The sequence below is a fragment of the Amphiura filiformis genome, chromosome 11 (genome assembly GCF_039555335.1).
Source record: "Amphiura filiformis chromosome 11, Afil_fr2py, whole genome shotgun sequence".
NCBI classification, from domain to species: Eukaryota; Metazoa; Echinodermata; class Ophiuroidea; order Amphilepidida; family Amphiuridae; genus Amphiura; species Amphiura filiformis.
In genome coordinates this window covers 16,225,843-16,249,978 of record NC_092638.1, presented here as the reverse complement: position 1 = coordinate 16,249,978, position 24,136 = coordinate 16,225,843, and the positions used below count along the sequence as shown (strand labels likewise).

At 37.4% G+C, this 24,136-nt stretch overlaps 1 protein-coding gene across 3 annotated transcripts; it reads left to right on the top strand.

The window, feature by feature from the left end:
• The first annotated feature begins 3,390 nt into the window (after positions 1 to 3,390).
• Positions 3,391 to 12,117, top strand: LOC140164434 (uncharacterized). 3 transcript variants are annotated; one of them, XM_072187713.1, is made up of 2 exons: positions 3,391 to 3,523; positions 10,181 to 12,117. In XM_072187713.1, the coding sequence occupies exon 2, from the start codon at positions 10,374 to 10,376 to the stop codon at positions 11,607 to 11,609; it is 1,236 nt and encodes a 411-aa protein (XP_072043814.1). In that variant the 5' UTR covers positions 3,391 to 3,523; positions 10,181 to 10,373; the 3' UTR covers positions 11,610 to 12,117. The 3 variants fall into 3 exon arrangements, with proteins under 3 accessions (XP_072043814.1, XP_072043815.1, XP_072043816.1); XM_072187714.1 differs by having other exon boundaries at positions 3,398 to 3,552; XM_072187715.1 differs by lacking the exon at positions 3,391 to 3,523 and adding an exon at positions 4,518 to 4,634.
• Positions 12,118 to 24,136: the final 12,019 nt, after the last annotated feature.

Here is a 24,136-nt window from a genome sequence, read left to right as displayed (position 1 = left end):
CCCCAACGTTTTGTACTGATATGCGCCTACTTCGCGACGCTTGTAGGCACATATACCCATCAATTCTAAAGTTGAGTGCCCCGGGGCGAGCGCATACTGCGGGCCAATGAACAATGAGATAGTGGCTTCTCTGATATCGCTTTGAGGAACTGTTGAAGTATAAATCAGCCAACGAGTAGGTGTGTCCAAATTGCACATCTTGAATTAAGACCAAGACATGCTGTTATTTCAATTGTTATACCGTTCCGGTTGGTTTATTACCTACCATTGCCTACGAGATGCAGTTCTAAGGTGACAGAGGGACAGGTCTGCAATTCGATTCCACAACCATTCATATCTTTCATCTGTTTTATTGTATTATCGTGCGAATTGCTCCGTGGTACCTTACGGGTACCGTATTTGAATGAAGATGACTCTGTCATGCTCGACGTCATATTGCATAATTTCTATACAGTATATGCAGTAAACCAACCAGAACAGTATAACAATTGAAATAATAGGCAGTTCTAAGATAGGTTAAGAAGACTATGTCACAATTCTGTATTATTATTCAAGGTTGTAACGTGTGTCTATGCTGTCATGTAGGCCTACCTGGCAACAGACACGCCCCCGGTACAAACAGATGAAATTTGTAGAAAAGCGTGATTATGACAAAAAACATTAAAAAATGATACTTTGAGGTAATGTTTTTTTAATTTTTGTATGGCAGATCATACATACACATGTACTGAGGTTAAAAAGGTAAAAATTTTGTTTTTGACCCCTGACTCACCTGTCATTCCAAACAACCCCTTAATAGCGCTCAATTGTTGAGAAATCCGACAATAATAAACATGATAAATGGGCAATTATTATACATGCATTATCGATTTGAACTCGCTAGGCCGTATGGCCGCACCGGCTGCACGTGCTATAATACTCCTATATACCGGGCCCGGGATACCGGGTATATACATGTGGTTCACATTATAGAACCTGCCATTTTTCGTGCATACACGGTCTGGATTTTCGCAATTTATAGGATAATTACACGTAGGTCCCCCAAAGTATTGTTTAATGGTTGATTACTGCTAAATAATCACTTTTCTTTGTTTTATTTTACAAATCAACACAAAAGTTAGACATTTTATACAGTTTTTCACTATTTGGTGGCATTTTCAAATTTCCCTGAGCAAACCCCGACATAAGATGAGTTTTTAACATCTTTTTAAACATAGTTACATTTTTAGCAGTTCTAAAATATATAGGCAATTCATTCCATGACGTGGAGCTGCAATTTCAAATGACTCATGTGCTCTTATTTTGTTTCTTGAAGAAGTTGCATGTTTCCAGATCGAAGAGTAGGCCTACGAGTGGGAACATAATTTGAAAGAAGTTCAGATAAATATGACGGAGCAATAGGCCTATCATTATTACATTTATATACAATCAACATAAGTTAAACAACAATTCATTGGAACACAGGAAGCCAATGCAGTTCCTTACCAGTGTCTTATTAGTTTGTGAGAAAATGCAAAAATAGTCACATAGGCCTAATAGTCATAAAATAGCTCTATTAAATAGTACGAATATGCCGTCCCTTTACATGGCAATTTTAATGGCAATTTTAAAACATTTGGCATGTGCAAAGGAGGGGGGGGGCGAAGATTTTTTTTGGCAGGTCGAGAAGGGAAGCAAGCAATTGTTTTGGCACGCCTTGGGAAAATTACACCCCCCCCCTCACGGGCCGGGATAAAACCACTGCGATTTATATACTAGTATTCTTATGGTTTTCCCGTGACTTGAAATAAGTCTACGGCCCTAGCACACAGGCTCCGGCACAGGCTATATCAGTGGTGTAAATAATACACACACATGGTCTGACCACTGACTTCTACCATGGAAATAGTAGATGAGAAGGAATCACAACTAACCATCATCAAAGTTCCAAACACATTGCCGACATGTACATTGGCGTTTCTATACACGTCAACCGCTATAGTTATATCATAATCCTCGGATTATATCCCAACACGATGGTCATCGGTGACGTAACATTTCTATGACATGACATTTTCAATTCTAAAGCTGCAGTCAAGCGACCAATACTTATGAACTAAATGCGGCCTTGTGAGCAGGAAAGGGCGGGAAATATGAATGCATTATGGGACTGATGGGATAACATACCCAAAAATAATGCCTTGTGGGAAGGATGTATTACCAAAATCGGAAGTAGAAAGTCATATATTTGAAACATTTAGGGGCAAATTGACCTATGTGGGCGGTCTGGGGCACATATGAAGGCAATTTGATAGAATTGATTTTCCGTTTGTCTTATGATAGAATCTGTTCCCATTTTTCGGAAACAATCGGAACAACTTGTTTTATACCTTTACATTTTAATTAAATTTGGGGTCAGCGAAAATACGATTATCCTTACAAAATGTAAAACTTGTTTAAAAGTGTCTTTAGTCGAAAATACAATGTATTTTGATTAAATTTCCCAATATTTGTATTGTTTTGACTTCTCTGCAACTGAAAATGCAGAAATCTGTTGCAAATGCTTATAAAATCCAGTCTAAATGAACGTTAACAGTGCGCTTCATCAACTAAGGTCACAACAACCGGTTCAAAATTTGTTTGTGCGCAAAGATTTATCGCTATGGATTTCCAGTTATGCTACCAAATCACGCTGATGGCGGCAATATGAGTGTCCTCAAAAGGGAATTTGTTGAGTCCTCTTCCTTTGTAATGAAGAATAGATAAGCGGGATTAGTCACAGGCGGTCGATTTCGTTGTGATTCCTTCTCATCTACTATTTCCATGCTTCTACACAGTGGGTCTGTCCATATACTATATCCATGGTCTGTCACACGTAAAGACTACAGTGCGAGTAAATTCTTGGACAACTATTGAGTATGTGTCTCGGCCAAGATTCTGCTTTGTGAGAAAATAAAAGGGGAATTAAAAAAGAGGAAAATAAAAATTAAAAAAGAGAAATTAAAAAAAGGGGAAATAAAAAAAGGGAAATTAAAAAAAGAGGAAATTAAAAAAAACGGGGAAATTAAAAAAAAAGTGGAAATTAAAAAAAAGGGAAATTAAAAAAAAGCGGAAATTAAAAAAAGGGAAATTAAAAAAAGGGAAATTAAAAAAAAGAGGAAATTAAAAAAAGGGGAAATTAAAAAAAGGGGAATTAAAAAAAAGGGAAATTAAAAAAAAAGGGGGAATTAAAAAGGAAATTGGCGGAGATGGTACACCGTAACTTACACCATTTTACCCTAAACTTGATGAATCTTGAATCTTGGAACTCAGCGCTCGCACTGACCATGCTGACCTTATTTAACCGCGATAGTAGGATGTCAACCTTGTCAAATACGTCATAGGAACGGTCTGCCCTATGTAAAATGTCTTTCGAGATTTCCGGCTCGTGCAATTTGCACCAAAAGTAGCAATAGTATGTCGGTATGTGCAGATTATTTCGAGTATTTTAAGTCCAGATTTGACGGATTTCGATGATCGTATAGTGATGAAATAATAGCTGGAAGTACGTTTATCACGTTCACGTAATTTTTGGTGTTTTTTTTCGGGGGTTAACCCCGGGGCCGGGTTAACATATTAAACTTTTAAGCTTTTAGAATTACCATTTCAGATTCCGGTTCAGATTCAAGCCGCTGTTAAGGGGGTACTACACCCCTGGTCAATTTTGTGCCTATTTTTGCATTTTTCTCAAAAATTATAGCACATTGGTGACAAGTAAGATAGGGCCTATGTATATTATATAGGGGCAAGGTCTACAACTACTGTACTGAATATTCAGCAACTCCAAGCAAGTAGTTATTGATTTATTGATCAAATACTGGTTTTCCCTCATTTTTGACTGTAACTCCACAACTGTTGTCTGTGTTGAAATAAAATTTCCAGTGCAGTAGTTGTAGTCCTTGCCCCTAGTAAATACTCATATCTTACTTGTCCCAAATGCGCTATGATTTTTGAGAAAAATGCAAAAATAGGCATAAAATTCGGCAGGGGTGTAGTACCCCCTTAAGGGGTGGTGCAATAATTATGTGTACCCCCAGGGTGGTGAATTCTCAAAATGGTCTGCCAAAATCGCTTGCCCCCCCCTTGACCATACCAAAAATCTTTGCCCCCGCTTGACGTGCCAAAAACCTTTGCCCCCCCCTTGACGTGCCAAAAATCTTTGCCCCCCTCCCTCCTTACACATGCAAGATTTTGGGGAACCCGAATTTAAAACCTAAAATTGTCTTTAATATGCGAGCAGGAAATTTTGCATATTTTAACATGTTCGTAACATTTTCCTACGTCTTTTTAGGGCGTAATATAGAAACGGTGCCCAAAATATCATGTGCCAAAAATTGCTTGCCCCCCCTTTCAACCTGCCAAAATTGCTTGACCCCCTTTGACCTGCCAAAAATCCTTGCCCCCCCCTTTGGCCTGCCAAAAAAAATCTTTGTACCCCCCCATATAATTCACCACCCGGGGTACACATAATTATTGCACCACCCCTAATTCCGGTTCTGCTGTTAATCGATTTGAATTCCTATTTCAATGAAATTTCTCACAGTCATAGACACCTCTTTCAATAATGATGTATCAAGTAGTTCAACAGGCTAAGGGGTTGTGAAGTTATAGTACCGGTACGTTGACTCCATTCGGAAAATAACACTGGCACTGCCACCCTATCATGCCTATTTCAAATATTGGCGTTTCTTTTAGGTTTTTTATTATATGTTATACATGTTGTGGAAGTACAGTGTTATAAGCCTAACCCAAGGCAGCTATTACATGTAAAAATAAAAATAAGTAAAGGAATGCCCAAATATTTGCATGCCCACATTTACGACATGCGATGGTGCGACGTAATAACTAGGTACATGTATATATACTAATGTTTAGGTACGGTACCTTTCATGATTTATAAACTTGGGGATAGGTAGTAGGTACAATTCAGTGTTGGAGGACTCTGACTCTACTATACTAGTCCTTTTTTTTCAAAGACTCGGACTCGGAAGCTAAGGACTCAGACCAGACTCTGACCCCGCAGACTCAAGGACTTGCCTTCGAGGATTTGGTCCAGCCCAGTAATTTTGCATTTTTATAAATTCAGTTTGCAAAGATTGCTTTCAGTTATACCTAATTGGTCAAACTGATTTTAATTATAATTGTTTGCTTTGACATGCCTATCTAATGTTAGACGTACATGAATAACAATACTACAGCCAGAACCAACATTCTTTCTTTTGACACCTGAAGTTAATGATGACATATTTCAATTGTCATATCCATCTTTTGCTGCTTTAAAACACAAGTATACTCTGATTCCAAGGTATGCTACCTAAAGGGTCTGTGCAATAATTATGAGTCCTGGAGGAGGGTAAAATTGGGGGTAAGAATTTTTTGGCCAGACAAAAGAGAGTGCGCAAGCAATTTTTGGCAAGTCGGGGGCTAGACTGTGCCATTGTCCATTTTGACAAATAAAAATATGAATTTACATACAATAGTAAATTGTCATAAAAAAAGTTTATATAATTACTATTTGATTATATAGTGACAGTAATGCACATATCAAATGTAACCCTGGCCCCTGGGGACCCGGGGATGGTCCGGGACTTGACATCATGTGACCCAGGATTTGCCCGGGGGATTTGACTCAAAATGTGTCCCGGGGAGCCGGGTGTTGGTCGGGAGTGGTATAAGACTTGACGTCGGCCAAAACCCCGGGAAATTCAGTGGCGTACTGTGGCCGCCACAACCCCGGGGCCTGAAGAAAATTCAATTTTGCCGCCCCTACCTCAACAGCCCGAAAAGGTTGACCCAATTTTCTTCTTGGTCGTTTGAAAAAGTGAAGAGCAGCACATTTTCATGTATAGTACCATTTTTTCAAAAATTTTTATGCTTTAGGCCCTTCGCACTTAATTATTAGTTTCCTGTTTACCGCCCGCGTCCAAAATTGAAAATCTCAAAATAATTAATTATTTTATTTTTATTTCTAATTTTCTCCTTTAAAATAACTTTCAACTACTTCAGCTTGCCATTTTCTGACTTTAATAATATCAACAATAATGATGAATAAACAAAGAGTGCAACTCCACCTTCACTTATTTATAAAATCAAATATTGTTGTGCAATAATTAAATGCCCGCTCTAGTCAAAATGAGTCAATAATTGCTTGTAATAGTTCAAACTAAATAAAGAAAATAAAAGATAATTAATAATTAAAAGTCACCTCGTCCCTTTTTCAAAATCTTAAACAGGAAACTAATAATCAAGTGCGAAGGGCCTTATCAAACTTTTCCGCCTTTTTTATTTACTAATTCTTTTTGCCGCCCCCTTCGTTTTTGCTGCCCCTGTTTTTGCTGCCCTTCTTCCGCCGCCCTTCATTTTGGCCGCCCCTGCTTTTACTCCCGGGGCTGGCGCCCCAAAGCCCCCAATACGCGCATGAAATTGGGCTGGGACTTTACCCGGGCGAGAGCCGGGATTATGTCGAAACTTACCTGGGGTTTTCCAACCAGTAAAATGGGCCGTGAACATGACTGGTTTGCTAGTAAGGATGCCCGCATTTATGGGCCGGGGAATCCTATCACTTTGCCGTACTTGAGATGTGGATGTATATTAATTATCCACTGAGTCGCCACATTAATGTTAATATTCATATAAATCCATTCCAAAAACAAAAGCTTGACTGTAGTTGCCAAATTTTGCAGTAGAACATGTATCTGCTATTTAGTGGGGCTAAGATAGGCCTATTGGGATGGGGTATGGGCATTTACAGAATAGCCATATTATAATTGAAGTTGCATTTTGGATTGACATAAAAAATCATACATGTATATAGGCCTATAATGTTATGTGCTTAAAATGTTTAATGCAAAGATCAAATATTCGCCACTCCCGTATCCTGGACAGATAAATGTAAATGCAGATGCAGTGAACTTTGGGGGAACTTTCTTTCATATCTGTGATGTTTTAATCATAGACCTACATGTAGGCCCCATATCAATACGATATTCCTGGTTTATTCCCGGCATTTTCCGACCCGCCATTCATGCCTCGTAATATTTGAAACAAGCATGCATATTAAATATAGTGATGGCACACAGGGATCCCCCTCTTGTCCCGTTCCCCTTGCCACTGATTCCATGCCTTATGTTAACTGTGCACGTTGAAGCCCGTGCGTTGATACTCAAGCAGTAAAGCAAGTAGGCCTACACCTATTTATATATAGGAAGGGAAGGAAAGGAAAGAATTACGTTGCTCTGCGCTAGTGAGAATCTAGGTAGCCTAACTTCGTTTATCGTTTTTAGATGCAACAAGGTGAGTAACTGACATATTTGCAATGGAACACATGCACATGTAGGTCTATATTTGAAGCAGTTGAATCCACCCAGCATGTCAGAGCTCGGCAGTCCATTGAAGGCATACCTGCCTAATTTCGAGCCCGCATGACAAGATTGCCCGCATTGCCGCGATATTAAAACCATAAAGATCCAAGCCAATATCCGATGCTCAGAGCCGGGAACTTGGGCCGAGGAATACCGGGGGTTTGCATCGAATATTCGCGCCGGGGAGTGGATGAGAGTTTTTCCCGGGTGGGTCCGGGACTGGCCAGGTGTTTACCCGGGACTTGAACTTTTAAACACAAAATCCACGGCCCTTCTCTCCTTTCTCCTTTTCCTTTCTATTTTCTTCTATTTCTTGCTTTATTTATCAAAGTTATATGGGCCAGCATGCATCTTATTAGCCTACACTGGCTATCCAGGCTTGTGCATTTTTATTGTATGAGCTTGGAATTTCCATGGATTAGCATGTGTCCCTCACTGACCGACCTGGGTAAGATTATTATTAGTAGGGCTGACCAGCACAAGAACCCACCCCTTTGGACACCTTTTATGTTTACCATGCAAGACTGAACACACACACAGTCTCAATGGAGCTATGCACACAGAGACGCATCTCCCTACACTGACCAATGGATTTCACTTGAGTGCACTGCACACACATTGCATCAGTAGTACCTCATATTAGCCTGTTTGTAATTTTGGCAAAAACATGTTTTGATGAAGTTCAAATATGCATCCCTAAATATCCATCAATAAATCTATAACTTGGGCAATCACCTAACAAGAAGTTCCCATCTACTGTAGCCAACTTCATGATTTAAGATACCAATAGTTTTCCCCCACAGCAAGCTAAAGTGAAATCTACAGGTTATTTGTATAAAAGAGTGATTTTAATGTACATTCTCCAAATTCCAAGATATATTAGGCGAGTGAAGTTTTTGTATAATAAATAATAAATTAAATAAATTTCGGATTTATATAGCGCCTTTTTCCAGCTAGATCTTGAAGGATTCAAAGCGCTGTAATTTCGCTGCCATGGTGAATCATCACAATCAGATCGCATCATCTAGGCCAGTTGCAGCCGAACCTCAGGCGCAGACCTATCCGCACTTAGATTGTAACATCCACCAATTATCTGTGCAGCTCCCCAAATTCCATTGGGTGAAGGAAGTTTTTGATAACCAAACAACTAATCACCGATTTTTTGAAAGCAGGAGGAAACCGGAGATCCCGGAGAAAACCTGCGAGAGCGAGCATGGAATCGGGATAAACCAAGTGCACATGAGTCCTACTATACTATACTATATATATTTATCTAATTCCATGTGCAATTTCATAAAATTTCACAACTATTTAGGGGTGCATTTTGGATGATGAAATTTAGACCCTTTATGCAGTACCGTAGGCCTACATTAAAGCCAAGAATTCTCCGCGTTGCGGAAATTCCCCGAAAATCGCGGAATTCGGAGGTAAAGCGGAAAATGCATTTCTGAGAAAAAAATAAAAAAAATAAGCAAAAATGACCTAGAAAAAGAAAAAAAATACAATTTTCACAGCTCGAGTATCCCACAATCCTTTGCGCGCCCGACTAAAATAGCTCTTGGGGCTTTCCCGGCCTTTTGTACGTGTTTCAACATGACTCAGACACGTGCATTGCGCTGCTACTCGCTGGATTCTTGTGAAATTTTATTATGTCAGAAATGTGCTAAAATTACAAAGCGGAGAAAAGCGGAATTTAGCATTTGTAAAGCAGAAAATTCTTGGCTTTAGCCTACATGCACAGTATACTCTGTAATGACCATGGTAATATCTTAAAATTGCACATGAAATTGGTTCAATATTGTTATCATAATATACAAAACTTGACTCATCCAAAATCAAATTTTAATGCAGATACACTCCATGGGAAACTGAGCACATGGTTGCGTCTCATGTGTAAAAAATGTATCACCAATTTTTGACAACTTGTTATTTAAGTAAAAAAACATGTAATTAAGTTGATCTGTAATGACAAATTATGCAAGGTTTCCGAATTTTGCACTTTTTTGGACTTTGATAATTTTTGGCCCTTGGATGCAAAATTCGGAAACCTCGCACAAAAAATCGTCACTACAAATCAACTTTATTACATGTTTTGTGAATTAAATAACAAGTTGTCAAAATTTGGTGATACATTTTTTTGGTCAAATTTGTTCATAATTTGTCTTCCATGACTGCCATCTTGGATTTGGACAAAGAAATAAAGAACAAAAAGGCTATTTCACAAGACCAGATCTCCGAATGCATTTATGAAAACCTGTATAAATAAATGATTTCTTGTATTTGTATGAATCATGTAATCCATTTTCAAGGGTTACTGAAAAGGCATTTTTTGAAAATAATGAATTTGAAATTTATTCAATTTTGTGCCATTTGTACTTGGTGTCCATAATCTGTCCAAACTGCCTATTCAAAACATGCATATAAAAATTGGCCATAACTTCAGAACCATTTATCCTATTGAGGTCATTTAAAGACTGAAATGCTCCACTTAATGAGCTCTTTAATATAAGGTATGATTCTACAATACATGTACAGGAGAAACTTCAAATTTTCATGGTCATCCCTATTATTAGTACGTTATTACATGAAACTTTCAAGGATTATGAAAAAAAATGCGCTTAGAGTTTCTACAACATAATTACAGAAAATAAGACTTTTAATAATATATTTTGTAAAATGTAATAAGTAATACCGTATTCATCACGTGTCAATAAGGTCATCGGAAGTAGGTCATAGGTCATCCCCTTTTGATTTCCTTGAATTATAGAAATGTAATATTGTACTTTTTTTTTACTTTTCAGATATTTTTGATGGAGTGATATGTTGGTAAAGTACAACTGATAGCCTGTACAGAATGATGGTTTTGACTGCTACTAGTACTTAACTATAAATGGACAAGTTTATAGAAGTTGCTCTTCCATGACGGATTCTAAGTGCGCATATCGCATAATGAACTATCACTTTCTGATATTGAATTCACAATAATTCCAAAGGATGAAAATGAGACTTCTGAAACCGTTCACTTGTACATTTTGTGGAATCTACCTTCTTTCTTTTGACAGATTGAAAGCTCATGTTAAGAGACATAGGATCAAATATATACACAGCAGAGAGAAACCTTATCAATGTGAGTTTTGTCAGAAATGTTTCACAAGGAAGGCCCACCTTCAAGTACACATCGCAAATCACACCAATGAGAAACCATATCCATGTGAGTTTTGTCAGAAAAGTTTTGTAAGAAATGGTGATCTCATCAGACACATCAGAACTCACACGAAATTGAAACCATATCAGTGTGAATATTGTCAGAAAAGTTTTGCACAAAGTAGTAGTCTCAAAGTACACGTCATCAGAACTCACACCAAAGAGAAACCCTTTCAGTGCGAGTATTGTCAGAAATGTTTTGCACAAAGGTATGACCTCCAAATGCACATCAGAATTCACACCAAAGAGAAACCCTTTCCATGTGATTTTTGTCAGAAATCGTTCGCAACTAGGTCACACCTTCAGAGCCACATCAGAAGTCACACCAACGAGAAGCCTTATCAGTGTGAGTTTTGTCAGAAATGTTTTGCACATAGTGGTAATCTCAAAATACACGTCAAAACTCACACCAAAGAGAAACCCTATCAATGTGAGTATTGTCAGAAATGGTTCACTCTCTCCAGTCATCTGAAAAAACACATCAGAACCCACAGTAAAGAGAAACCCTTTCAGTGCGAGTATTGTCAGAAATGTTTTGCACAAAGGTATGACCTCCAAATGCACATCAGAATTCACACCAAAGAGAAACCCTTTCTGTGTGACTTTTGTCAGAAATGTTTTACACATAGTGGTAATCTCAAACAACACGTAAGAACTCACACCAAAGAGAAACCCTTTCAGTGTGAGTATTGTCAGAAAGGGTTCACTAGCTCCAGTAATCTGAAAGTACACATCAGAATCCACACTAAAGAGAAACCCTTTTTGTGCGACTTTTGTCAGAAATCGTTTGCAACAACATTACACCTTCAGATGCATATCAGAAGCAATCACACCAACGAGAAGCCAGAGAAGCCTTATCAGTGTGAGTTTTGTCAGAAATGTTTTGCACAAAGTGGTAATTTCAAAACACATGTCAGAACTCACACCAAAGAGAAACCCTATCAGTGTGAGTATTGTCAGAAATGCTTCACTCGCTCCGGTAATCTGAAAAGACACATGAAAATTCACACAAAAGAGAAACCGTAATTAGTACCTAAGCAAGAAATCCTTCGCAGTCTTATGCTCGATGTAGTCTTTATGAAATTACGGGATATAAAAACCTTGTTGCATATACATGTATGCATGTGACATGCATAGTCTCTTAAAAGCCATGTTAGAATTCTCTCGGAAGAGTCCAAGCAGTTGGTACTATTAGAAGTATTTTAGCTGTCTCTTACTGAGAATATTATAATTGAGGTATGTCAGACTCTCTACTCCAATTTTCATCTTAGAAATTCAAACATTCCCAATACAATCAGTAAATGCAATATCATTGTAAAATCAACACTCTTTTGATAATGGAATGAATTATTTACAAGATGTACAAAATATATTTCATGAATCTCGAAAAGAGATTTGTAAGTAATAAAATTATCATAAATATGATTGATACAGGTGGAAACGATGTACATGTAAGTAAATAAGTAGACTATGCCATAGTCGATTTTTGATAAATAAAACATGTTATTAATCATGATGAAAGCATTCAGTTGAACTCGAAATTATACTGATATTTATTACATCAAAATACTAGTATAAAATTGTTATGAAAAAGTTTATATAATTATATTAGTGACAGTAAAAGTAAAGTATACGTAGGCTTATATTATTGAATGCAGCATATCATAATGTCATAATTATATTAGCACTTCAATATACTGAACAATTCTGATTTTAAAATCTACCAGTTTATAAATTATCGCGAAAGTCCCGAGTTAAAAATCGACTATGGACATTGAATGTTAAACGGGACTTAATGGGCGAAGTCCCTAACACACTGACTGTCAATTATACTTGTTTATCACTCCAAATCAACCGCAAGCAAATACAAGATGCGCTCATGCACTAGTACTGAGTTTAATGTTCCCGCCAACACAAAGGCCGCATAGTTGTGTACCATGCGGTTATTTTAATAACTACATGGTACACAAACTATACCGTCCTTTGTTTTCAGATTTACCACATTCGCCTTGCTATATAACATTGAATTGCGTTATCTGTTGATCTAATGACGAAAGGTGTTTTTAGGGGGAAGTGTTAGCTATGGTTTGATATAAAAAAATTCTGGCTGGATGAAGAGAACACTGAGGTTAAGAAAAAAACCAATTACAGATGCCCATTTTCCAGCTAGAAGCTCCACAGCTCATACGATGCTTTGCACTCAACCGTGTAGTGTAATCAAAGACTGCGTGGAGTAAATTCATTGCTTGCTGTTCTCTGCTTGGAAGCTCTTGGACGAAAATGTGTGCTCATGTGTATTGAGGTGGAAACTGCGCAGATGGTTTATAAGAGAATCGTTTTGTATTAACCTTTCCATATGATAGTGTAAACTCATGTTCTATGAGAAAAATAAAGGTAACATTTTCAAAGCCCCCCCCTTCAGAGGGATAAAACATTTCTTTCAGGGCCCCCTTTTTATGCAGTTTCTTTAAAAATGAAAGAAGTCGTCTCATCACGGGTCGTCTCATAAATAATTATTATGAACAACCATCTTCATCAACTATACTCTTTTAGCTTAGATAAGCAAAGTTTTACTTTACATTGTACAAAACTTTAATTATTAAGGGGCCTAGGTCTATATGTAACAGCTTCCGTTATTATTATTACATTTAAAGAACATATTTTACAGCAATGTATATATATATTTTTTCATGGTTTTTAGTGATAAACAACCCCCCCACAAAAAGCTTTAAAAAAACCCCACGATTTGCGATTTTCAGCCACAAAATCAACTAGACTTAGCTGTGGTCTAAGACCACGAACACAGCCGTGTTGTGACCCCTTAATGATCTTTGACCCCAAAATTTATGAAAACGGCCATAGACATTGGCTAATGTCAATGCATGGGTGCACGTGGCACCACTTTGCTGTGGCAGAAGGGGCATTTTGAAGGCTTTTGTCTCAGACCGGAAGTAACCCTTTAAATGTCCTTTGACCCCAAATAAAAAAAATACCACATATGAATTGGGTGACCACAATTCATTTGTGAACATACCGTTACTGTCCTACGTTTTTCTTAGCTAATAAAATTTTTTGAATGTATTTCGTTTTATACCGGAAGTGACCCCTTAATGACCATTGACCCCAAATCTGTGAGGACCCCATAGACACTGGCTAATAACAATGCATGTGTGCAAGTGGCGTCACTGTCCTACGCAATTTGTGGGAGAAGAAGCATTTTAAAGGTATTTCGTTTTATACCGGAAGTGGCCCCTTAATGACCTTTGACCCTAAATAAAAAATACCACATATACACAGGGTAACTACAATTTATGTGTGAACATACTGTTACTGTCCTATGTGTTTCTTATCAAATAAAAATTTTTGAAGGTTTTTCGTTTTATACCGGAAGTGACCCCTTAATGACCTTTGACCCAAAATCTGTGAGGACCCCATAGACACTGGATAATAACAATGCATGTGTGCAAATGGTGTCACTGTCTTACGTAATCTGTGAGAGAAGAAGCATTTTTAGTTGAAATCACGTTTTTGACCCCTATGACCCCTGCGTGACCTTCGACCCCACGAGTTTCATATGACATGTAGGGGCATCGTCAATGATGGTTGTGACCAAGTTAGGTCAAAATCGGTATAAGCATGTAAGTGCTAGAGCAAATGTAGTGGTCGGCAGAAAGAAAGAAAGAACCTGTAAGAAAAAAGACACAGCCGTGACTAACGTCACGGCTGTGTAATAATCAAGTCATTCAATAGGCTAGGCGTGTTCAGTATTACATTTTTGAGCTTGTTGGCATTACGTGCTATTTAACTTAGTTAACTTTTGTTATTTTTTGTATCAAAAATTAATTTCAAGAACCACTGTCCCACCTACCTCAAGTGGATGGGGTAAGTCGGACACCATACTAAATAGGCCCTAATTGGCTGATTTGCACAATTTCATCATGTTCATCATGAATTTTTTTGCCATATTTTTTATGGCAAATGAAAATATATTATCTCTCAATTTGTCCAAAATTCTCAGCAAAGATTTTCAAATATTTGGTAATATAAGTATAATAATTCCTCTAAGTTTGCCACCACATCAAGGTAGTGTTGGTCTCAAGCATCTCCCGCAGCTCAAATACTATTAAACTCCAGTATTGAGCAGCGAAATTATTATAACGTACATATTTGCAATTCTCGCTATTCACAATAAGGGCGCCGCCAGCGGTTTGCGATGTAATCGTGATGTATCATTTTATTTTATTTTTTATTTATTAGACTCTATACACTGGAGATTGCACAATATCATAATAACAGTTAAATATAAAATAGCAAAATACATTCTGAAAAAATTACAGTAATATACATGTTTAAAATACGAATTAATACCAGTGCAGAGAATGGGACGAACAGGTGCGTATCACCTCTAAGACCATCCCACCTCAAGACCAAAAATAAGCCGCCCTTGCCCAGTCCCTCCCCCTTTATAGACCTGCACATAGTGCAGCTACATGAAGAAAACCACGTGCACGTACTGTTGGCTTCGAAATTTGAATCAAATTTTGAGTTTAAAAAAAGAACCGCATTAGTTTTAAAAATAGAAAAAGATAAAGAAGACCTAGTACTAGGAGGAAGCCGATTCCACAAAGATACAATGCTGTTGAAAAAAAGATGACTTGAATGCCTCAGTCCTACAAAAGGAACCTTAAGAAGAAGAGGAGCAGTAGATGATCTAGTGGTGGGATGCCCTTGTCCAGACCCAGAGTTGCAAAATTTGACATATTTGTCAATGTCCAGGTCATACACACCTGTAATACACTTAAAAAACAATAAAAGGTCAAGCTGTTCCCTACGCATTGTAAGAGGGAGCAAGTTCAATTGGCACAAGCGCTCCTGATAGTCCAGATCAGGATAGTGCATAATGAATTTGGTAGCTCGCCTCTGGACACCTTCCAGGCACTCAACATTGTGTCTGGAGGTACCACTCCAGAGGCAGCTACCAAACTCAAGATCACTCCTGATCAGGGCTAGATACAGGGCTTTGGTGACTTTCACAGGTGCGTTAAAACCTACAGTGCGCTTAATCAGACCCAATTTTCTATTGCACTTTTTGACTACATTGTTGATATGAGTATTCCAGTCTAGTTTTGAAGATATTTCAATACCAAGATCTTTAATGGATTTAACAGAACTAAGTTTAATGTTGTTCATGAAATAGTCAAAATGAAATGGTTTTCGTGGGAAAAGGTCGACATCCAAGTCCGCGCAATACGAATATTACGATGCTATTACATAGGAACACGTGACAATATTTTTTAGTTTGTCAAAATAAAGGTGTTACACGCGAATCGATACTCAATAATACTTAATAATGTGATTTGAAACGTGCACAATTAATTTTTCTCTCTATCGATTTGTAGGTAATACCGTTATATTGACAAATTAAAAAATATTGTCACGTGTTTCTATGTAATAGCATGGTAATATTCGTATTGCGCGGACTTGGATGTCGACCTTTTCCCATGATACATCACGATTATGCTGGTTTCATACTACCTTGCCGCTGAGCGGCGTGGCGCACGCGCATTGCAGACAAACGGACACAATAAAGGCAAGTCATTGGTTGAAACACCCTGCCGCTTGGAAAGTATGCTGGAGGCTTTACATCGCAAACCGCTGGCGGCGCCCTTATTGCGAATAGCGAGAATTGGGGGTATTAGAGTCACCATTCGGTATCGCATTAGTGGATTTAGTGCTGCAATGAAGATGTAGTGTAGTAAGTGTCCCACAATACCCCCATTGTCCCACTTTACCCCCCCTTTCGACGTGCCAAAAACCTTTGCCCCCCTTTGACGTGCCAAAAATCTTTGCCCCCCCTTACACATGCAAGATTTTGGGAACCCGAATTTAAAACCTTAAATTGTCTGATCAGATAATGTAAGCGATGATTTTTCTTACCCGATTTTTGTGATCTACCACTCCACTGAAAACAAATATAGATATTGATTGAATTTGCTTCCTTTACTCAAAGCATCTGGAGCTGATCTTGGTCCATTTAATGCAATTATTTTAGGCGAGTCAAATTAAAAATCACCCACCACTAAATGCAACAGAAAAGGAAAAGGTCAAATGTCTAAATTTGGACTCTACAGGGTGACAAAAATTCTCCGATTTTGATTTAAAAAAATGGTCTCATCTTGTTCTGCTTGCAAAAGCATTTAATAAAAAAGAATAGTTGGCCATATCTCTGGTGATTTGTTACCTTAGTAACATGGCAAAGAAGATCAAATTCCATTGAGCCATGTTGACCTTGACCTATTTTGTGACGTTACCTATGTAACAAAACAAAAACAAAATTTATTTTTGCCAAAGGATTAATTTTGAGAGCAGTTTGATTAAAATTGTAGCATATTTCACTTGTAAGATCCAGTGGGCCCCAAAATATGGCATTTGACCTGTATGCCTATAACTCAAGAATTATATGTCGGAGAGTAGTAAAACTACACTTTTTCTTGACATGCAATCGCCTCGACCCATGAATACATATTATCTGTATTTTCAAAGTACTTGGAATAGCAATCCGGTGAGTTCACTGAACTACGCCCTAATACTGATGGAGTTTTAATGGCGTTTCTCCTCTCCATACACAGTTGAACAAATACAATAGATGAAGGTCAACACGTATGACCTCCTATGTGACATGTGATGTACAAAACAGTGAATATCATAAAGATCAGTATTCATTTGTGCATATGAACTGCACATTTACGTTGCTGAATATTACTCATATATTATGACAAATATTGGTATTATGACAATACGGCATATACATTGTATATAAAACAACTAATAGATCCTACTATCATGGCGTCAGGTCAATGTTCATCATATCCCGTAGGCCTATGTTTCTTAAAATTAGACAAATTGCTGTACCCAATTTATAGGTGCACAGGTAGATCCGTGTTTTTTTAATTTTCATTTCTTTTTAATGAAAGAATTAAGGTTTTCCACTGCACGGGGGCCACAAGGGTGATACTAATTTTAATGCTATGTTTTCAAAACGAATATGTGTTCCCGGTTGGCTCTATAACGATTTCACAGAAAAGGTATTTCTAGTAAAATGCAGCGTCGGACTCTAGCTGAGAGCGTAGCCTAAGTCATTACGGACTCCAAGAAAGGCTCTCCATACACAAATGAACAAACACAAAAGCTCACAAAGGAGGGTAGTCTCCTCCGTGACCAGCTCAGCTTGATTTCGATGGAGCGAAACCAAATTGGCTGCGGAGGAGACGGGTCATTTTGCCATGCAAATTATTCAGTGTCAGGGCACTGGTGTAATCAAAGACTGCGTCATGTGCGTGGAGTAGGGTGATTCAGAAATACAAAAGTTTTTATTTTTTGATGGGCCAACATCTAATTTTGTTCATTTTGGTGTAAAAATGCATCATGCAAAATTTCATAAAATTTAGATTAACTTTGGAGGGTGCGCCCGGGCTTTGAAATTTTGTATGCAAAGTCAATAGGGTTTTGGTGCAAAATTTTTCTCCAACAGTTTTATCACACAAAGACTCAACTTATGTGGATGAATTTCTCAGGTGTGTTAGATACACATGTTTCCTATGTAAACCCATCGGAAATTTAAATCAATAAGTTCAAGTTTGTCTATAATAATGAAAAAAGTACATTCACTGAAGAGGGAGTGAATCCTCTCAGTAGCACTGCTGATAGTTAAACTTTTTGTATAATTAATGCAAAGCAGATGAATAAACTCATGAATATTAACAAAGGCATATCCACTATCTATTACAGGTTGTTACATAATTATCTAGTAGTATGAAAGAAGAAACCCTCCCAGCACCAGATATCAAGTTGATATTGCAGGCTCCCATAATGCTTTCCTGCATAATGCTACAGGATTTATAATACCAGTGTCTTTCTGGCCATTGATTATGACAGTTATGAATAGAGCCATTTGACCATTCAACTCAATAGATACAATGCACCATGGGAAGAGGAGAGATGGGCATTTTGTATTCTCTATAATTTCATACACCACATTTCGCCATAATTCATTCTAGAAACGCTTGCTGTTAGAATAAGAAAAATTTTAATGCTAAATTATTGCACATTCTAGGGAAGCGTGGTTACTGTTTTGAAATAACCGAGTGAGAGGGTTTTCAAGAAAATATTTTTCCTGTCAAAACTGAAGCATCCTCTGTATAAAAGAAAATATGAATATTAACTGCACATCATATATAACTATTCGTGATACCCAATTGTGGCATATTTGAGGTCGTTTATGAAGCAGAGAATTTTATTTAAATTTTATATACGCCAAAATATTTTTTTAATTGAGCAAGAATAAGGATAGAAAAACGTTAAAAACCTATGTATAAATAACATTAGACCCGGCAAAAGATTACTGTTTCGTTTTTATGGTATTCTAATCTTTTATTTCCAGAAGAAACATTTGGGGTCTAAAATGGATTTTTTATGTAATTGATAAAAACATCGAACGTGTATACAAGAAAAATGGTAGGTTTTTCTCTATAGTATTTTACTGACCATGGAAATGTACTGAGACACAAGCACGTGTCAAAATCGATATAATGTATTGTCCATATAGACGCCCAGTTATCATGCTTATCGTTGATTTTTTGTATAAAACACGCAGTTAACAACAATTGAGCGCTAATAATACACATAAATGTTTTTATTTGAAATATAATTCCAAAATATGGTACGTTTTCTGCCTTTGCTTGTCACGTGGTAGGCCTATGTTGAAGTTGCGATTATATCTTCGAATAAGTTCCAAATGAATTCCAACAAGACGAGTAGCCGAGTGGTCTAAGGCGCTGATGGGTTTATAGTGTGTCCAAAGCAGTCCGCCGCCGTGAGTTCGAACCCCGCCTCCGCCAAACTTTAATGAAGTAAAATTAAAATTGAAATTTTACTTTTAAAAAATTTCATATTGGGGAAATGTGACTGGCAGAATTTATGTATGGCGTGGAGTGGTGTGATAATTTCATGTGGATGATGTGGTCACTGAAGCCGAAAACACAATAGAGAATATTTATACCATTCATTCATTCTATTATAGGCTATCCTAATTATAATATTTTTCTGTGGTCAGAGGACTGGCCAAATGTTTTGGCTGTTCTGTCTACTGCTTTCCCACCACTGAAGCAATTGAGATAAATCTTGAATTTTCTCCTCTTGTCAATATTTTCATTTCATTTTTTTTACATATTTGTTTCATGAATACCTAAGACTACATGCTAACAGTTTTATAGCATAGTTGGATAACTTGATTATTACTTTCTGGTGCTTGAGCGAAAATTACCAAAAATCCTCATAGACTTCACACACAAAACTTCAAAGCCCGGGCGCACCATCTAAAAATTATTTGAATTTCTTGAAATTTTGCATGATGTATTTTTACACCAAAATGAACAATATTAGGGGTTGGCCCGTTAAAAAATCAAAACTTTTGTATTTTTGAATCACCCTAGCGTGGAGTCAATTCATTGCTTGTTGTTCTCTGCTTGGAAGCTCATGGACGAAAATGTGTGCTCAGGTGTATTGAGGTGGAAATTGTGCGTAGATGGTTTATAGAGAATCGTTTTTATCAGGGGGATGACACTCTTATTCACATTTTTATTTTACAACGCAAACCTATATCGAATCCCGGTGGTTTGCGAATAATGAAATGTCCGCATCCCAGATCAATTAAACCCTGGTATGAATTATTTATTAGCTTTCGCCACGATCCGTTTTGCAATAACATAAAAGCACTTCAAATAACAGCCCGTTGAGTTCAATTAACTACGCCCTGAAACCGATAGTGCCCCGTAAAGAAGCTCTAGCTCCCATTGACCTCTATACAGGTCAGTGAGCTCTCCATACACAAATGAACAAGTACAATAGGACAAGGCCAGCACCTATGACCTGCTTAGTGACATGTTATTTTGAAGTCTTCTAAAGCTTAATATCTTGAAGATTAGTATTCGTTTGTACATATGGACTGCGCGCATTTATGATGCAAAATATTAGTTCTTATATAAAATTACAAAATATTGGTATTATGACACACGGTATAGGTGATATAAAACGACTAATAAAATCATGTCATCATGGCGTCATGTCAAAGGTTCATTATATCCCGTATGTTTGTCTAAATTAATTAATATTTTCAGAACAATTTCTACACCCATTTAATATGTACTCAGGTGGAACCCGACTTTTTTTAATTTTCGTTTCTTTTTATGTAACAAATTCAGGTTTTTCCATTGCGCGCGCTGCCGGGCAATACAAATTTAATGCTAACATTGAATAAACGCGGAATTAAGAATATGCGTTTCTAGTATATACAGCGTCTGACTCTACCTGAGGACCTAGCCTGAGTCCCATGGGCTCCAAGAATGGCTCTCCATACACAAATGAACAAATACAATGAAGGGTCGCCATTGCTCTCCATACACAAATGAACAAATACAATGGAGAGTCCGACTGCCATGCAAATGAGCCAAGTGTCCTCTCAAGGTATGCTCTGTGGTTTTTATATTAACCTTTCCATATGATAGTGTAAACTCATGTTCTACGAGAAAAGTTAAGGTAACATTTTCAAAGCCCCCCCCCCCCTTCAGAGGGATAAAAAAATTCTTTCAGGGCACGGTCCCTTTTTGCATCAGCCCCCCTTACAAGTGTTTGTGAATGTGGTCCCTATTATGCAGTTTCTTTACAAATGAGAGAAGTCGTCTCATCGAGACTATCGAGGGTCGTCTCATAAATAATTATTATTATGAACAACCATCTTCATCAACTACGGTTTTGGTTTAGATTAAACAAATTTTTACTTTACATCGTACAAAACTTTAATTATTAAGGGGCCTATATACACGTAACAGCTTCCGTTATTATTATTACATTTAAAGAACATATTTTACAGCAATGCATAATTATACCAAAAAGTAGGGGGATAACTATTTGGCGTCCTATTTTGGCTATAGTTAAATGTTGGTCACCCAGGCTTGTTAAAATGTTGTCCCTTAGGCTAGTTAAATATTTGTCCCTGAGGCTAGTTAAAATTTTGTCCCTGAGGCTAGTTAAAATGTTGTCCCTGAGGCTAGTTAAAATTTTGTCGCTCAGGCTAGTTAAATTTTAGACCCTTAGGCTAGTTAAACAGTTGTCCCTCAAGCTAGTAAAATTTTGTGTCATAGGCTAGTTAAATTTTGGCCTCAGGCTACTTAATTTTGTGTCCATCAAGCCACCCATGGTGATCTAAATGTCATAAATAGGCAAATTTGGTTATGAAGCAGTGTTGACATATCATTAAAATGAAAGCTTGTTTTACACATGCTGCCCAGCAACCTGTTTATGTAACCTTCCCAATTCCCTGTCCCACCCTCATTAGCATATGTTCCCCTTGGAGTTTGACCTGCCCCATCTCATACCATGTAGTCTACTATAAGCTACTATAGTCAGACCAGCACTGACCATGCTGACCTCCACCATGTCAAGACCATGCTGGCCTCACCTCAGCATTTGTGTTATCATCATATATCATACCCAATTGTCCATCTGGGTGGTATAAAGCAATTTTGGAAATGTTCATCTGATTTAACTAGCCTAAGGGACACAATTTTAACTAGAGTACTACTGAGAGACTAAAATTTAACTAGCCCGAGGGACAAAATTTTAACTAGCCTGAGGGACTAAAATTTAACTAGCCTAAGGGACACAAATTTAACTAGCCTGAGGGACAAAAAGTTAACTAGCCTCAGCGACAAAAATTTAACTAGCCTGAGGGACAAATTTTAACTAGCTTGATGGACTAAAATTTAACTAGCCAAAATAGGACGCCCTCTATTGATTTTGAATTTAACTAGCCAAATGCTAACTAGCATACTGCAGTTACTGTCCGTTTTCCTATACACAATACACAGTGCTCTTTCCCATTGACGCGTGACCTTTACAAATAGCCCTACGTTAACAGTATGGGGATATGACTAGTTAACGTCGCTGTGTGAAAAATAACCGGCCAATATTAAAAGTACTCTTCTAAAGTTCTAGAAAATATAGTTTTTAACATGTCCTAAATTTTTAGCTAATTTAGATGTTTGGAAATATTCGTACTTTGGTGTTTTAGTTAATGTTATAGGTAATAGTACATTGCCTAGTTAACGTCGCTGTGTGAAAAATAACCGGCCAATATTAAAAGTACTCTTCTAAAATTCTAGACAATATAGTTTTGTAACATGTCCTAAATTTTTAGCTAATTTAGGTGTTTGGAGAGGGTCGTACTTTTGTGTTTTAGGAAGGACATGTAAACGACAGATAACACCAAAAATATGAAGAAATTATTTCCAAACCGTGTTAAGTCAAAAATCATTATGTTGCTCATTTTCAAGAATGCTGGTTTACAAAAAGCACGCCATTGTCTGATTTCGTGAACAAAGCCACACATAACATTGTTTCCTTTCGTTTCCTTTATAATCGGTTACCCAACTGAAGCTATGAATACCAGCTTTATTGCGATATCGCACATGAAAACAGTCACTTGTGCACAACCAGAGAAGATCCGATTTAATCAGTTGAGCTGTTTCAATGAGTGTTATCTTGGTTTAATAGCTTTTAATGGGGTTAAGTCCTGCAAAGGTCGAGATGAATTCTACTGTAGACATGACTGCATCATGGCCAAATAACAAATCCCAAAAGTAGTGATACTATACTATCATTATGTTTATTAATTTCATCTGAATATATGAGGCAGGTTTTTTTTCTTGGTTTTTAGTGACAAACCCACCCAAAGCCACGATTTGCGATTTTCAGCCACAAAATCAATATAAATCAAATCATTCAATAGGTTAGGCGTGTTCAGTATTAATTTAATTTTTGAGCTTGTTGGCATTATATGCAATTTAACTTAGTAATTTTGTTATTTTTTGTATCAAAAATTAATTTCAAGAACCACTGTCCCACCTACCCTAAGTGGGTGGGGTAAGTGGGACACCATACTAAATAGGCCCTAATTGGCTGATTTGCACAATTTCATCATGTTCATCATGAATTTTTTTTTTTTTTGCTATCTTTTTTATGGTAAATGAACATATATTATCTCTCAATTTGAACAAAATTCTCAGCAAAGATTTTTAAATATTTGGTAATAAATAAGTATAATTCCTCAAAGTTGGCCGCCACATCAAGGTAGTCTCAAGCATCTCCCGCCGGGATCTCCCGCAGCTCAAGTAGTCCTACTACCGTATTAAACTCCAATATTGAGCAGTGAAATTATATTTGCAATGGGGTATTAACGTCCCCATTCGGTATCGCATTGGTGGATTTAGTGTTGCAATGAAGATGTAGTATAGTCCCACAATACCCCATTGTCCCACTTACCCCATTTTACCCTAAAATGAATCTTGAATCTTGGTACTCGCGCCAGGGAAGTGCACTGACCTTCTAAACCGCGATAGTAGGATGTCAACCTTGTCAAATACGTCATAGGAAAGGTCTGCCCTATGTAAAATGTCTTTCGAGGGGATTTCCGGCTCATGCAATTTTGCAACAAAATT